At 39.1% G+C, this 17,456-nt stretch overlaps 1 protein-coding gene across 14 annotated transcripts in view; it reads right to left on the reverse strand.

The window, feature by feature from the left end:
* CNOT1 (CCR4-NOT transcription complex subunit 1) overlaps positions 1-17,456 on the reverse strand; it is a 64,721-nt gene that overhangs the window by 42,158 nt on the left and 5,107 nt on the right. For all 14 annotated transcript variants that reach the window (XR_003256496.1, XR_003256495.1, XM_026084888.1 and 11 more), the window contains exons 2-13: positions 15,569-15,845; positions 10,731-10,838; positions 9,951-10,049; positions 9,333-9,401; positions 9,175-9,229; positions 8,545-8,748; positions 6,909-7,077; positions 4,649-4,775; positions 4,237-4,347; positions 2,519-2,689; positions 1,789-1,916; positions 490-730 (exon numbers count right to left, since the gene is read on the reverse strand). Coding sequence is in view for 12 of the 14 variants with exons in the window: in XM_026084888.1 (XP_025940673.1) it covers positions 490-730; positions 1,789-1,916; positions 2,519-2,689; positions 4,237-4,347; positions 4,649-4,775; positions 6,909-7,077; positions 8,545-8,748; positions 9,175-9,229; positions 9,333-9,401; positions 9,951-10,049; positions 10,731-10,838; positions 15,569-15,670 (1,584 nt within the window). In the remaining 2 variants the exon portion in view is untranslated. The remainder of the gene's footprint in view (positions 1-489; positions 731-1,788; positions 1,917-2,518; positions 2,690-4,236; positions 4,348-4,648; positions 4,776-6,908; positions 7,078-8,544; positions 8,749-9,174; positions 9,230-9,332; positions 9,402-9,950; positions 10,050-10,730; positions 10,839-15,568; positions 15,846-17,456) is intronic.

A 17,456-nucleotide genomic window follows, 5' to 3' on the forward strand; every position in this document is an offset into this window, starting at 1 on the left:
GTTTTTGGATAACACTCAAAACTTTCTATGGTATAAGCAGTTTCTTTATACCTAGAATAGCCTCCCTCTTTTAGGAAGTACAATGGAGACTATTTCATTTTAAGCCTTCTCATCTCTTACTGCTTGAAGTTTCTATACTTTCAACATATGTTTTTCATTTTTGTTTGTCTTATTAAAAATATATATATTTTTTAACTTTGGTCTCAACACTTTTCCTGGAATATTTGCTCAGTGAATTTTGACTACTTTTTGTTCTGAATAAATTTCCCCAAAGAGAAGCAAATTGCTGTGATTTACGTCAAAGGGGGGGGGAGGGGGGAACAGGGGACAACTCATTATTTTGCATAAAGTGCTGATAATTTACCTCTTGAGTTTTAAACTATGCTGTTCATAAGCAAATATAGGCATTGCTGTTCTAACTGTACAACCAGTTTAACGAGCTTCCAGTTACCTAGACAAACTACAGGCACGTTCAGTGAAAACACTTACCTGTCCATGCCATGCATAGTGCAAAATGATGGCAGAGTTGGGATGGTTGCCAAGGAAAATTGGCATGAGCGTGGAGATGAGTTCATGGCGCAAGGTATGCCAGGAAGTGTTGATCTGCAATAAGGCCAATACCAACATATCTGGGCAGTGCTTGATAGGAAAACTGAAGAGCTGCTTAACCTGCTCATACTGTCCCACTTCTGCCAATCGTAACAGAGATTCAATCAAATCCAGGCTCTTCCTAACAAAAACAAAACAAAAGAAAACAAACAACCCCCCCAAAAAATTAAATAGTAGTTAACTTGCAGGATCCTGGATTCAAGCATTTTGTAGCATGAACTGCAAGACAATATAAACTAGCACCCATTGCAAGCAACTTGCAGCCTAATAACGGAGCTCCTATTGCATACAGTTACGCCTATAGGAACATTCTTATTTAAGAAACATGACTCAGATTTCACAAAACAATATGAGATCAAGAGTTGCTTATTTTGTTAGGGAAGAAGATTGAACACCAATGACAAAAATTTAGCCTGAGGTGAGTCACCTGGATAATTCAACCTGAAATACACTTCCAGAAAGGGAACTTTCTACACCTCACAGTCCCCATCTCTGAAACTTGGAGAAGATATTCTAGTTGCTTTGTCTACTTCACAGACAAGTAACCTTTGCCATCTTGTCCCACTTTACCCATATGCTCTGATTGCCTATTTTGGGCCATCCTACAGGAACAGAAGCAAATCTTCACTGAAATCAGCTACAAAACTTAGAAAAAAGCAAGCAGCTTTCAACTGTCAATGCTTAGATACTAACCTCATGTACTGTGTCAAAAGACGGGATGCAATGATCAGCTCAGAAAAAGCTGTACTGTTCAGCTTTGTGCAATAACTGAGCAATAGCTATATAAATTTACTATTTAAAACCCATAACTTATTTCATATAAATGGAGCAAGTTTCTCTAATGTCACCCTAGGAAAGACAGCTGAAATTCATCCTTACTCTACCCCTCCTCTCAGTCCATAGCATCTGCCAAAATATATTAGTAGGAATTCTCCAGACAACCAGACGACTCCAATAAAACTGGCAGTACATTTTCAGATATTACGGAAGTACATAGGAAGTTCTGATAATACAAGAGCTTTCACCAATCAAACATGGAACAAGTACTAACGGCCGACCTACTGGAACGTACACATAGCTACGGTAAGTCATGCTGCATGAACAGAAAGGCGTATTTGACTGGAGAAGTAATCTTACTCTATATCTAGGCAAGAAAAGCAGTTGAGAGAGGAGGTTTACCATGTTGCAATTTCTCGATTGTCATCCTCTGGTGGTGCTTTCAGGATGTCTGTGGCAACAGTATGACAAGGGTAGTCAGCAAAACAGAAGATGTCAGGGTTTATGAGGGAATGCTGAATGAAGGAGAGCTGGAATAAATGATATCAAAAATAGTTTAGGTCTTTAGAGTTTCAGGTTCTACTTCATCAACTCATGCATTTCCAAGAGGGACACAAATGAACAGATGCTGTAGAAATGAGCCAAGATCTACTATCGGTGTGTTTTACATAAGATTGAACTTCACTAGAGCAAGAATTTCTCCTCAGTATTTCTGAGGATGACAATCACAGCTGTGCCAAGGGAACCTGTTCAGAGAGAGTTGTGTTTTGCAGGCAAAGCTCTAGCCTTTTTGGGTAACCAGGTAAAAGCCTCAGAACACAGCCATTACAGAACAGTTCCAAGCCCAGCTGCAAATCAGAACACTACTAAAAATGAAGACAATGTCATCATAGAAGCAGAGTAAGTGAAGATGAACTGCTCCCAAACAATGCAGACACAGTTCAATTAACAGACTGTCCTTTAGTAATATACCTGAGGCCTATGCCTTCTAGGCCAATCATTATATTGTTAGTTCTCAAATTTGCTTTGTCTAGAAATTAGGTTTTTCATTACACCAACCTGCATTCTCCATTCCAGAAGTTCAGCAACTTTAAGTGTCGAATAAATAAAGCTAAAATGCTGGTAAGCCTACCTGGCCTTCTGCATGTTTCCAAGGTCTGTATATGGCATTAACTGGAAAGACTTCCATGCCTAGCCCTCTCTGGATCCCAAACACTACAATCTGCAAGCCCTTGCTGTCACGAATCTGAAATCCTGGATGGTCCAATTCATAGGTTACTACTTTGAAGTCCAAACTAGGATTCTGCAACGAGTAAAACCAAGAGAAATTAGTCAGCCTTAAGCATTAGTCTCCAGTACTTTCTAGCAAGAACCCCACTTCATTAGTATTTTGCTCAGCATAACATCCACCTCTTAGTTGAAAGCAAAGTTCTTGTTTGCTTTAAAAAGAACTAGATTTAGATAATTCTGAGAACTTAATGCAACTTAATAATGTCCAAAACTAGCCTGTGAGTTTGCATTTCCTCAAGCACTGCAGTCAGCAGCTGTAAAACTTCTACCCTTCCAAACGTTTAACTGGCAAGTTTAAGAAAGTAACAGTTCCCTCCTCAGCATACTAGCTCATGCCATTTGTAGATGCCCTTGTGCTCTCCAATAAGAGGTGGTAGGGCCTGACCGGCTGGCAAGCAGAACTTGTTTTTCCTACTGAAGAATTTACAGTGCCAATACTTGCAAAGCACCCGTTACATTTTCAACAGTAGGATGAAAGCACAAGGATGGAGGAAACTCTGGCCATCATGGAATGCAGAGCTCTCCTTTCAGAGGCAGGTGAGCACCTGGAATTACTAACTGCTCATCTTGCCAGTTTTCTGATAAGCTGATGCAACACAACGTAAATTTGAAACATATCAGTTCAGTGAGAAAAAGACTCCAATACACTTATACAAATGGAAAGGGGGGCAGAGAATGAAGTGTCTGAACAACAGTAAATACTTTCTAGACAACAGGAGGAACTGACAAGAACACTCATGCCATTTGTGTAAGCTACTGCCAGTTATTTCTGCAAGATGCATATTCTGTCATACAATGAAAAAATTGATAGCAGTCTTCTTGAATGTAACAAAAGATACAATAAAATAAAAAATAAAATAAAAAAGATACAATCTTTGTAATAATTATAATAGTACACCTAAATTAACAACTAAAACCTACTAGCATCTATAAAGCATAAAGCAGGATTCAGATATTATTACATAATGGAGAGCAAGCTAGCTGTATGTTCCAAGGTTAAAAAAAAGCATAATACCCGACAAAACGGACAAAGAAGGAAGCAGTACTTAAGCTTCACTATGTTAATTGTAACAGTTGATACTTATTAAGTGATAGAAAACTTCTTTTTCCTGAAATTTGTCATCATACACAAGCATTTAGAATTTTAGAAACAGAATGAAAACATTACATTTCATTTTCATCATGAATGCCTACAAGTAAGCAGCTTTTGAAAGCAGGGTGCCTGCTGCACAACCTCTTTCCACGGGCAGAAAGAAGTTCTTCAACATAAAACACCCAAACAGCACATGCTGGAGTACATGAGAGCAAACAGTATGGAATCAATCTCAATTTGTAYGCAAGTCAGCCGCACAGGCAGTTTTTATTTCCAACAAAATTCCTCAAAATATTCTTGTTCAAGAGGAGGAGGAAAAAAAAAATCATTTAAGAAGAGCAGAGCAGTTACATTAATAAGATTCAAAGCCATTCAGGCTCTTAGGAGCCTATTAAGCCTTATATTCACACTGAGACACTACCTTCCTTCAAATGTTCTGCGTTAAAGAGCAAGATGCTCAAACTTACCAGCTCTTTAAGAACATCAATTAAGACCTCCACATTCCAGGTGTGGGCTTGTGCTCCATCGCTTTTATCTTTCCCATCACTCCAAATCCCACTGCCAGGAGCCGATATAGACTGCAAGTTAAATACACTAGTCAGATACCAGTTAAAGATAAAACCACCTTAAAAGTCACTAGCTTACACAACTTTCTGCACCATGAAGGAAAGCACAGGTTCAGACCGGCAAAGACACCAGCTGTGCACTCCTGAGAATGTCCTTCAAGAGCATTTTATAGACATTTATTGCAGAACAGTTAACAGTTAAGTATATATATTGAATAATAAAAGTCAATGTTTAAGTTTAAGGCGAGAGTTTCGCTTCCCCAGGTTCTGCTTATTAAAATACACATAACCGCCACTCCAGTAGGCCACTCACTTGTAATGGAATACCGTCCGTCAACCCCGAATGAGTTCGAGCCATCATCCCCAAAACCCTGGCAACCTGGGCAGCTGTGACCTCCCGAACACCAAACTGCATGATTATGTTGCGACATTCTTCAACACTAAGACACAACAAAACAGATGCACCTTAGTACTAAAGCAGCTTTTACTATGACATACAACAGATGGACCAAAACATGACCTGTAAATACAGTTGGGACAAGGCAGACTGCAGGGAGAAAATAATTGCACACACTACAAAATATGAAAATACACTCAACTTCATAGTTTTATTAGCCTAATGATCCAACATAACAAAAACCTCCCAGGACAAGCAAGTAGAAACTCAGTAGAAAGTTCATGCAATTTTTTCCATAAAGCATATACTGCCATATACTCGATTCAAAGCTAGGTCTACCTAAATCACAGTGAAAGGTGTTTTACTGGCTATGTTCTATCAAAGTAATAACACAGGGTAGGATTCACTCTGATTTTTATTAAAGCACTTCCATGCACTGACCCGTGATACAGAGCTTCAAAAAATGAAGTTTTCTGCTAGCTAAAAGTGAAACAAAGGCTGTAGCAATGCACACTTCAAACTATGTGTGTTATGGAAAAGTTAAGTTGTGAAAGTATGTCTTTTAAACTGATATAAGCCATAGCTTTTCTGATCAGAGGTCACTAGCAAAAACCTTCACGGAGCCAAAATAGCAAACACTGAGCAGATGGTTAAGTACTTAGTTTAGAACTGAAGGCCTTTTTTGCAGTATTTATTTCACTTTATGTGAACATTGCAGAAATAGGCCAGCAAGTTAAGATTTATACAGCATCAGTGTAGACCAAAAAATATGTTGTCTTAACAGGCATGTGTTAACTAGAGAATTCACGTTCAATACCTCCAACATGCTATTTATATTGTGTGCTTCTGTATTTCACTCCATAAACATAAACTTAAAATAGTCCAAGTTCCAATCACTTCTCCAAAGTGATCAAAAGTCTCATCTTTTTCTGTTAAAATACAGAATCATTTATTTCCTCTTAGCTTGGGCTTCAGGTAAACCTTCTTYTAAAAGATGTTAGCAAGGGCTAATACTATGTCCCCTTTCAAAACTGGCCACCTGCTTGCAAGCTCCTACATTAATCACTGCCAGCATTAGAATATTATCCTTCATCCTTAAAATCTGCATTCAAAAATCAGTTGGATTTGTGCAGAGACAGCAGACATACAACAGGAAATAAACTTCTAATAGATTCAAATTAGCTCTCCAATAGACACATTCTGATTAGAATCTGGTTTCTCCTTCCACTTTCCTGGTAACTATTCCTGTTCACCATTTCATGTGTCTATGTAACATACATAACCAACTTAATACAATACTTGTGCTAGCTGCTATAAGGAAAGGTTTTTTAGTATTGCTCATATTGCTCCGGGCAAGTCCACACAGCTCTCTGAATGACAACCCACTTCACAAGGCTCTAGCAGGTCAAGTTAACAGATCTGCATGTCTAAAATTTCAAACAAGGGACAGCATGCAAGAAGAAAACAGAACACTGTTTTGAAGATGTGGGTGAAGAATGGCTACAAATATAGAAATAAAACAAGGGCAAGCTTAAGACAGCTGTATTTTACCAAAATAAGCTTGCCTAAGTGGGCAGAAAGACTTTAAAAGCAGGTTTCAAGAGCTGCTTTCTTGTCAGCAATTCAGTATCATGAGTAGATTCTACAGCTTCAAATAATCTCTATCATAGTGCCTACCACCCTGATTAAACCCCAGTTCTAACAGGAAGCTGCTCTTGGTCAACTCTCCTGAAGTGACATTCTACTTTCAGTTCTTCTGTAACCTATTCCATGTGGACTTCAAGCTAACGAGAGTCTGTCATAAGAGTAAAGTGCTCCCAAAGACCTGGTAGGATTTATTTGGAATTCATGCTTACCTAGCCATTTTCTGTTAAAAATAAAGGATGCTGAAGGCCAAATTCTTAAAAAAAAACTCACAAGGAATTTGGATGCTTTTCTTACCATGAGAAAGTCTTACACAGTTTCAACAGATATGCTGCACACAACATTGGAAGTAAACAAAATACAAAGCAGGAATCAAAACTGAAGACCTCATAATACTTAATGAAATTCCAATCATTTTAGTAAAAGTGTTCTTTGTCTTTACCTTTCRTCTCAAGAAAAGAAGAAGGAAACAACCACCATCTAAGATGCTCGATTCCCTTGCCATAAATTAAGCAAAAGTTTTCCTACAAACCTTGTACAAAAGCCATAGCCAACTTCTTGCATGAAGTCTGCCAGAGAACTCTCCATCATGGTTTTGGCTATCCCTCCAGAATCAGGCAGGATCCTGTCCATTAGAATGTCCCGTTTTTCAGGGTATAAAAGTGGTGCAAGCACCACAGGGCAACGCTCCTGGGGAAAATCTAAAGATGAGAGTAAAAAATCATCAGTGTCAAAAAAAACCAAAAAAAACAAAAAACCAAGTGACTATTAGAAATAACTTGAGTGGTGTACTAGAGTTTCCCTGCTGCTGCAGAGATCAAGAGGGTGCTCATGCAGCATTACTCCATCCCACCTCCCAGGTTCTCTACTGCCAGTTACATATTCCTAAGGAACAAGAATGTAAAGCAGATTAGGCTTATACAGGTTCATTGCAGCTGCTCAAAAAGCTAGCAGCTGCGGTGGAGGCACGTTTAGAACTATAGATCATCACTAAGAGCAGTCATCCAAAGAAAGCACAGAGCAGGAAACAATACACCAAGTAGAGCAAGCCTCTCCTCCAAATCAGGAAGTAGTAGCAGCTCCTGTTTTCTAATGAGTCTACAGCTTAAAGTCTAGCAATCTAAAACAGAGATTTGGGGATGGAGAGAAAGAGAGAATGCTCCCCTCTTCCTTTCACGGAAGCAAAGTTTAAGGTAATGAGAAAACCAGATGTGCAGCTCAGAGTTTTGCTCACAGTAGAAGGCAGCAGAGTAAAGACACATTACGGGCAGGCCGCATCATCTGCGGGATGAAGCGTAATGCCTCCATACCCTTTTGGGGCCATTCACAGAAGAGTACCCAACTTTCCAAAGCAAGGCGAGGAGAAGGGAATTAAAGGAGCTAATACATGAATCTTCTTGGATCACGCTGCTCTAATGAAGATACACATATCAAAAATAAGAAGCTTTTTGCTTCTGTATACAGGGTGCATCCCTCTACGTCTCTGTAGAGCCAAGGAGTGGATTGACTTAAATTCACTTTGCTTCTTGAGTCCAAATCCTCTTTACTCTGAAGAGTTCACAGGTAATACGCACTTTGAAAAGGAGACTACCAGTYCATAGGCTATAGAAACTTTTACCTGCCATCACACAAGGACAGGGGTAGCCTTCAGAAAACAAACCAGCTTTATTCAAAGGCACTTCCCATGCTGTACAAGCGTTTCTCCTAGTTTTGCATCCAATATACACAGCCCTCTGATTACCATTTCAAGGAGGTGAGATTTTAATCTAGCATGCTTCCTATATGATAGAGTTCAGGTTTTTAAACTACAGTGCATGAGGTTGTTTCAGTCAAATCCACAAACACCATCCCACATGAGCAACCAAATAAAGACTAGGATATCGCCCACTTAATGAATATTTATCAAAAAGCATGCTATTAAGAAATTCAAACCTTGAAGCTGTCTCATGTCACTGCTCATCAAAAGAAAAATATTACAGTACAGTCAGATGCCAGGAAAGTGGCATTTTCCTCATTCAGTTCAGAGCTGTGAAAGTTGCTTGAACACATTTTGACAGGAGTTCTACCTCACCAGCCTCTACTCCATTTCAGCAGTCTGCACAGCAAGTTACAAAAACCCATTTTAGAGTTTGCATCTAGTCAGGCCTCCTGACTAACACCACACTTACCTCTACGTAATGTTTTGAGGAAAGCGTCAATCTGTTCCTGTCCTACCCCAAAGGCTCCCTTCTGCCCAAAAAGGAGATGGGAGAGGAGAAGGTGCAGGACCTCTATTGCAATATCTTGGAAGCCACCTTCTTGATTTCCACTGACGTCCGCGTCAATGTAAGAGCGCAAAAGATCCGGGAGTTTCTGTTTGATAAACTGGGCAGCTTTTGAACACAAAAGAGGCCAGAGTCAAAACCTAAAGTTTCTTTAATACGAAGACTCATTTTAGTTACGCAACATTTTCTTGCCATTGTTTATCACGAGCCTTAACGGTTCAGATTTAAATAGAAGTCTCATAATCCATACCTCAGAGTTTAATTGTCAATAAGCAACTCAAAAGGTAAAATATCACAATATCTCAATTTCATTCATTATCTAGCAAGTCAGTCACAGAAGAGACCTCCAATTTCATACCAGGGAAGATGACCATGCTGCCTATTGCCCCTCTCAAAATGGTGTTAGACTTCAGTGGATCCACTGATTCCAACTGCAGCAGCCTCCTCAGGTCATGCAGGCACATACCCATCCATCTTGCTAGCCCACTGCTATAAAAAGTATCCCTGCTGCAGTATTTTAGAAACTKCACTTACCAAAACCTCGTAGATCTGAGCTGAAAGAGTTCAGTAAAGCGAGACCAAAAATCACCTATAAACAATAAAAATAGACATCACAGTAAGAGCAAACCATCCTTTCAAACAAGGTCAGTCATAAAGACACGTCAATATTTTGGAAATAAATGTTCACCTACCTCTTGAACTTTACTTAATTTGATGACTTTACTCAATTGGGCAAATAAATGGGGTGAAGGCTTTAGACTCTGAAACAGGTAAGAAGAGTTAAATGGAGTTGCTTATGTGATCAGACTCATCTGTAATGTGCCAGGTAATCTAGAGTCTATCTGCAGTCATGGAATTTCAGTAACCACTTGCTGTACCTCAACATGAATCCTATATTGGTAAATAAGTGTCTCTAGAGCTATTTTTGGATACATCTACACTAAAAGTTTCTTCCCGCATATCCCACTCTTCAGCTAGCTTTAGTAYTGAACCCCCATGATAGCTTTCATACCAAAAGAAACACAGGAGCACCAATGGTTTATCTTAGTTCTGGCCATCACAAACAAGCCATAAGCTTATACTAAACATCACAATAAGCTTTAAAATTAAATTTTAGTGATACTGGGACTGAGTAACTTGCTTAATCTAGCAAAACAAAACTTCTAGGCAAGCTTAATTTTTGAAGACTTTGGTTGTACCAATCTTAGCCATAAGAGCCCTGAGAAACTGTGAAGGAAAAGTGGCTGGTTTCTCACAGACCAATTCATTACAGTTTCTGATATGAGATCCCTTTCAAGAAGCATACAAACCTTCTGATAGTGCAACGGATTGTCAATGGCGTAGGACAGCGTCGAGATAAAGTTTGGTTTTGTAATCAGCGACGCACACTCCTGGATCAGAAATTGAGTCTGAAAAGAATAAGGCAACTTTAGCACCCCTGTTGTTTTGTCACAGGACGATAAAATAAAACTTCTACTCTTCACTATGTGCAGTGAAAATAAAGCTGATAAGGTATTTATGTCTTCTTAGTGTCCAAATTCTGATTAGCATTTTCTGATTGAGAAAGCGACCAAATATTTTCCATCAAAAGGCAAAGAAAACTGGACTTGCGAGTATGCTGTTTCATTTGCTATATGCACCTACATCCATTGCTCAGACAATCCAGGAATATTTGTGTTTTATTTATTAAGAGCTAAAAAAGTCTGTGGAAAAATTGCTTAAGGATGGAAAAACACTCCTGAGAACAGACGTATCCAACATCAGAAGTGCCAGTCAGTGGATCTGGACAAAGTTCAAAAAAAACAAAGGAAGGCTTTCAAAGTAGAGTACTGCATGTGGTGAACAGAGCCATTGTACTTAAGCTATCTGTTTTTCCAGATCAAGGTGTTTAAAGTGTCAGAGATCAACAGTTCTATGCCTTCCGACTAGAGGACTGGAAAAGTGCTTGTAATTCAAAGGCTATATACCATAATAGAAGTTTGCTTGAAGCTACTATCTCTAACCTGCCTTTGTGCTTAAAATGGATCATATCCTACTGCAGATTTCTAGCAACCAAAAGCAACAAGCAGATGCCTCAGGGCAAATTTTACCTGATGGAAATCTTTGCCACTGCTTTTACCATCGCCACTGAAATCCACGTGCGAGAATAGACAGCGTAGTAAATGCCTGTCTGCCTCGGGACCGTGCCGATTCACAATCTGAAAAAACAAATCCAAGAAAACCAACTGGGTAACAAACAGTCATTACAGAGCATGATCTGGGACCAGTACTGTGGATATCGTAGTAATTTCACTGGTAAGTAAACTACTGTTCAACAAAATGGCTGAGAGTGTTTCCTTTTAAATTAGTAACCTATAAAATAGGTTATTAATCCTATTTGCAAATGCAAAGTCTCAAAAAAGAGATAAGAAAAGAATCTACATACAAGTCATTGACATAGAAGCCATGCATTTTATGGGTAGTGGTCTTAAAAAAAAAAAAAAAAAAAGTGGTTTTCAAGTCACCTTGAGGATTTCCAGCTTCTCTGCCACTGATGCAGGCCAGAATCCATATAGTACCATGGTCTCACTCTTACCCATTTTTTTCAGAGCTCCTGTGCCTAAGTTTGCAAGCCTTGGGATGACTGATGCCCCTGTGCTATGCCTATGTAGCATGAATTTATCACAGAGACACAGGCCACTGTGCAACATCTTCACTGAGCTGGCAGACAACTTTATCTTGCTTCCTGGTCATGACTGACTTTGCCACCATCATTCCAGGGTCTTTTAAGACATAAAGGGAACACTATACAGTAAGTGTTTTCTGCCATCTAAAGAAAAAAGTTCAACTCAAACTTGTTCTTTAGCAAGCTTTAAAACTGAATATCATATGCTGAAAAACTGCAGCTGAGACATCTTTACTAAGTCTTTCCTCTGTCATCACTGCTCATTGAACCGAATGCCATACCTCAGTCATAAATAGGTGATCTGTATTTGTTAGCTTCCAACAGCTATCTCACTCATTACTGGTGCTTAACAACACTGATGTCCCCTATCATTTGCCTTAAAACTCTTAGCTACGGACCAGCTCAGCAGCTTGCTGTGTGAAGTACCTTCAGGTTGTTTCTGTAGTGTGTTGGGGTTTTTTTGGTTGTTCTCCCTCATCTACCTGATTGCTATTACTTATTTTAATAAAATCCATGATTGCAGAAGCTCGAAGTCACTTTATCATCAGTAACTTATATTATTTGTTCAAATAGTAACAGCTAACATCAAATCCAAATCTATTGGCAACATTTTTGCCATTGTTTCCCCCTTTCTAACTGAACAACTGACACAACAAGCAAGTGCACACCAGTACACACCAATCTATGCTCCGATTTTCTCTGTCAAGTTCATTGCTTTACCCTGTCATAAATATCCTTGTGTCCCTATATTTTTTGTGCAAAAGGACAAAGAGCACTGCTTTAGGCTGTATCCTCTTCAGCTTCTGCTATTTCTCCAATTGCTCTCATTTCAACTCTTCTATCGTTATCTGACACTATGCTTCCCTTACCCTCCCCCRTTTGCTTACTCCAGCAGCTGCCAAGTTTTGCTCCTCCAAGAAAGAAGTATCCCTGTCTGGGGACAGCTCTGCATCTTGACCAGAGGCTAGAACAYGCATTCTCATGATATATCAGCCCAGAGTAAATAACCCGCTTCAGTTATGTTGACAGTGCTGTCATCTCCCATGACAAGGTAACAAGGAGCTCAGATTTGTACAAAAGGCAGCAAAACAGAATTGACAACAAGTTATGCTAGCTCAGTTCAGGCTTCAGAAAATAGGCAAGTCCTTCAGGCAATCCCAATTAAACACTTAGATTTAGACATAGTAACAAGAGTGGTGTGAAGCAGGATCTGTCTCCTAGCTGTTCAGTGAGCTATTTGGTGCCGCTACCAAAGATGATTTCATAGAAGCAGGTGGATGCAGAAGAAAACTCCATATTAAAGTCATCAGTGCAACTTCTCCACATCAGAATTAGATTGCTTCTTTGGTTAGAAGTAGCTTCAGAAGGTTAATTATTTGAAAATTTAACATATGGGAGAAGAGAAAAAAAGCAAAGGCTGAAAGTGCAGCATAGCATCTTTCAACTCTAGCTTTGCTCATGTAAAAGCTTTTCCAGGAAACAGAATGAAAGTTATTAGTTTTCCTGCAAGGAGAGCTGGGGGAAAAAAAAACAAAAAACTTCCTATTGGCCAGTCTTCCCATCTATCAGACAGCCTATCTGATCATAAAGCGAATGATCTGTAAAGAGTAACTGTTCTATGAGAAATGTCTGACTGGCACAGCTTGTTTACTGCTAAGCTCTGAAGGTTACAGCAGAACTCTCACCTCATGACAGCAATTCAACAGTAGTAGCACATTACACAAATAAAGCAGAAACCTGGCAGGTTTCTCGGGAAAAGGGCTAAGCATTGGCTACACCACATCAAGAATGGAGTTTGGCAAAGCCAAACTATTAGAATACATTTACTCCCTAGCTACTTTTCTGCTGTCTTAATCATTTTAGACTACATGCATGTTCCAAGCATCAGCTCTGGGACAAAAAAAGGTCTATTAAAAGTAGAGGATTGCCAACTGAATAGCTTTGAAAATGCCAGCATCCAGCTCTTGCAAGAAAAGCGCATGCCTTTTGGCATCTGTTAAACTGAGGTTAGTTTTATTCTATCGTTAGGAGAACTGCCAGTACATCTTTTCATATCAATTAAAAAGAATGAAGTTTGAGCAAAAACATAACTAAGCCTGTTAAGACTCAGATTTGCACATTTTGACAGCCTCTTTCAAAGTTACCGTATTGCTTGTTATACCATTAAGAATGAACTTTGAACCACCTGAATCTGAATTTACCATACAGAGGTAAGTCGGATTCTGTTTATGCAACTGTAGGGTTAGGTTAAAAATAATTCTGCTACTCTACATCCAGAAAGCTTTGCTTTCCTAGAYGAATCTGTCTGCAGAGCCCTTCCCTCCTCCGTAGCCAGGATCTCCTTACCATTAATTCAGGAAAGAGAGGGAGACCACAAAAAAACCTTTGCAGAGGAACCCATTCTTTAGAATCCAGCTGACGAATGCATAAAACTTTCAAGTTTTTAAAGCAGTCTTAAAGCATCACCTATGTCAAATGATGATCGAAACCATGTTAAAGCAGAAGTTAGTTGCTTAAGTTTTGCCACAGTTGTTATGTTTGTGAATGTATGTGTCATTTTGGTCAGAAATGCAAGAGGCAGGAAAGCCCAAAGCTTTAAGATGAGAAACTATTTTCATTAATCATTTATGGAAGAACTGCTCCAGGTCTGTTTTCCCCTACTTACTCTGTATGCTTAGATGCAATCTTTGTAAAATTGAGTGTGTTATGCCAAAAATTACACCAAGCAGCATACCATGAGACAAAGGCAGTTAAAGCATACAGGTATAACCTCTTCAGTTATCTAATGAAAACTTGTACTAGCAACCACACAAGGAAGTGACACTAGCTAGTTTTAAAAATCAAGGGAACATGGAGATCTTAGGAATTTAGTCTTGAAATCCCAGAAGATCCATGTTACAAGGAAATATGCACAAACCAGCTATCTCCACAGAGCAGTCTGCAGTCTTTCAACATAGTAAGTCTAAGAGGTCTCCAGTTCAACCTAAGGAACAATCTGTCCCCATTTTAAAGATCCATATGCCAACTTCTCTTGAACCAAAGAAACATTTATTATCCTTTATGTAAGTTTTCAGGACAAATCTGCAAGTAATAATCCACTCAGACCTTGCTGTAAAAGTAATATATTGAAAACAGTATTGATTTAAAGGACAGCATGATTTCTGGTGAGCCCCTTGCATGTCCTGAACTCACAAAAATGGAAACTCRTGACTTAAATGGCATCAGTACTCCCTCTTGAAAATACTGCATCATCACTGATTACTACACCTAGAAGTTACAAAGACTGTATTCCATTTCCATAGCTTACAAGATCATTTTAAGCAGTTGCACTGAATACTGCTGAAGTCACCCTCTCTGACCTAAAGAGAAGCAATGAATGCACTTTCAAAAAAAAATCAGTTACCAGAATCTGACACTCCTTAAGCCCTTTGCCCTCCTACTCTGATTCAAGTCACTGCAGGACTGCACTAGTGTATAACAAAATAATTAAAGGCTGGGGGAGGGGGGGGAGCTCAGCTGCCTGCTGAGGACTGAACAAAACTAGTTTCTAAAACTGACTCTGTAACACTCACTTCCTCCTAAGTACTCCTCTGTGGACAATTCTTTTTAGCCCATCCCTCTAGTCAGAACTATTTTTAAAAGGGGAGATCAAACAAGAACTCAGCCCAAGTCTTAGATGTTTTTGGTTTGGATTTACAGTTATTCTGTCTGCCTCCTGAAAAGCAGGACCGAGGAACTCCATTTGACTAGCTCATCAGATAGCCCCTCTTCATCAAAAGAGATACAGAGCAAAAAACTTTTATCCAAGGTAAGCGAAATTATTCAGATGTAACCAGAAGTTCTAGAACTAATTCACTATCTTACTGTACTCATGTTTTCAATGCAATGACTCTGACCAATAAATATATATTGTTTCTTCCCTCTCCCACCCCATGATGTTCTTACAGAACTTTACTCAAGTTTAAAGATTTGACCTGAAGGAGTTTAGGAAAGCTTTGCACACCACAATCCAAGAGCAGCACTTAATTCTAACATGGCGCTACAAAGTTAATACTGGTCTCAGCTCTGAGAGGGAAAAAGCTGCCTTATTCCACAGCCAGACTGAGGAAACCAACCGAGCTGCAATTCTGGAGTACTGAAAACAGCACATAACAACGCACATGAAAATGCTGTAGAGTACAATTCAAACGCAAAGACAAACGCCATTTGACACTTCCATTTTTCTTTCCAAGACTTCCTGTGTAGTATTATTGGTTTACTTACATGTTGTATTTCCTGCTGGCTGGCTCGGTAGTTTTTCTTGGTTAAATTGTCCACCAGGTAGCTGATTTGAGACAAGGCCAGCGAGAGCGAGTCAAGATTCATTGCTGGTTGGGGCGGAAGCAGGCGGCCGAGCCCGGCGCAAAATCACCATTATTCCCCTTTAGTCACCTCAGAGACAGGTTAATTTTTTTTCCCCCAATTAGCCTGTATCTGTTTCTGTGCTACTTTCTTCAGCTCTTCTTTCTCAGTTGTCTTACTCCGTTCTGAAACATGGCACCTGAAAGACAATATTGCATGCGATTTAGCTTCTGTAGCAACTTTACAGCTATGTTCCAGGCATTGCCAAAAGGCTGTTATCTTGCCACTGAACACTATTCTAAGTTTAAAATAAGCTTTGCAAAAAAATTGTTTGTAATTCTTATATGATGTTGAAGCAGTTAAYGGTTTCTCTGTATTTTCAATTTCCACTAGAACACTACAGGGTAGAAAATTAAATCCTAGACAAATTGGAGTTTTTCATTTTTTGTTTGCAAGATAAACTGCAAAAGAAGAATAAAGTTTAAGAGAGAAATTGATAAGAAGGACATTTTTGATAGTTGCGTCAAAATGTTCACATAAGTTAAGCTACGTCCACTAGGAAAAAGAAGCACAGTCAAGYTTTCACAACACAAGCTTAGTTGTTTTCACATTACCCAGCCACATTTATTCATTTCTGCATTTTGCCAGACTGGAAGAGCTAGCAAACAGCTCAGTCAAAAGAATGACTACTCTTTCAGCAGTGTGAGAAAGAAGAAAATGAGATGCATAATAAATTAGATACCACAGAGCAGCAATCAGAGGTCAGAATCATTGAAAGCATCAATCACAAGTTTATACAAAAAAATGTCCTATTTAACCATCTCTGCAACAGTTTGTCTCACTGTGATCAAAGTAGTATTGCATTCATCTGTACGCACACCAAAACAAGCAGTTGTGAATGAGTAACACAAAGAATTGCTATAAGCTAACCCTAACATTTGGCTTTTACCAAAGCAGCTTTCCAGTGTGCTGGAACAGCACAGCTTGCCAGCTTAATAAATTTCTATGACAACACAAAACTGAGCACTTAAAATGACATCTAGTTTGTTAAGTTACAGATTACCAATGTGATAAAATTACATCCCAAAACAAGAACTGCATAAGCAATGGTCAGAGTAGTAGTTTCAACAGAAACTGTACCCTGAGAACCTATCAGGGGTGGAATCAGGCTGAGGATTCACTATATTAAAGCTCTACATGCTCAAAACACAAAGGTCCCCGGCTTCTTGCCAAAACTCTGAAGATGTCCTTTTCAAAATAAAAATTACTGCTTTACCACCTTGGTAGTACGGCCAAGAATAGCAGTACGTATTTCCAAAGTCTCTCCCTCATCATAGAGATGGACTGTGCCAATGATGTGTTAATTTGACAGTCCTAATGCTTGTGGCAACAAAATTTAGAAAGCAACCACTGTAGCAGCCTGGCTCTACATGTTTGCCATCTTTCTACACAAGTTAGAACAAGCAATAGTACCAGTATCAGTAGAAAAGGCTGTGCTGCTCATCAGAAAGAGAACTCTTTCCCTTCCCCTTTATAAAAAAGGTATTTACTCCCTTACACTTAGAATCACAACTTATAGGCATCTGCCTATATTTTTGACCATTTTCTCCTACCATAGACCAAAGAATCCACACAGCTGATAACTTTTCAGTGGTAAAGGCAGCAAGATGCTTCTTGGAAGGGTTAGCAAGTTTATATACAACATTTTGGTGGAAACCTTAAGTTCTCCTCTTTTTTGTCTCCCAGGTACAAAAAACATTAGGAGTACCAAATAATATTCACAGGGATGAAGACTGTTCTGTTCTTTGGT

Source organism: Apteryx rowi, unplaced genomic scaffold (genome assembly GCF_003343035.1).
Source record: "Apteryx rowi isolate R43461 unplaced genomic scaffold, aptRow1 scaffold_653, whole genome shotgun sequence".
NCBI classification, from domain to species: domain Eukaryota; kingdom Metazoa; phylum Chordata; class Aves; order Apterygiformes; family Apterygidae; genus Apteryx; species Apteryx rowi.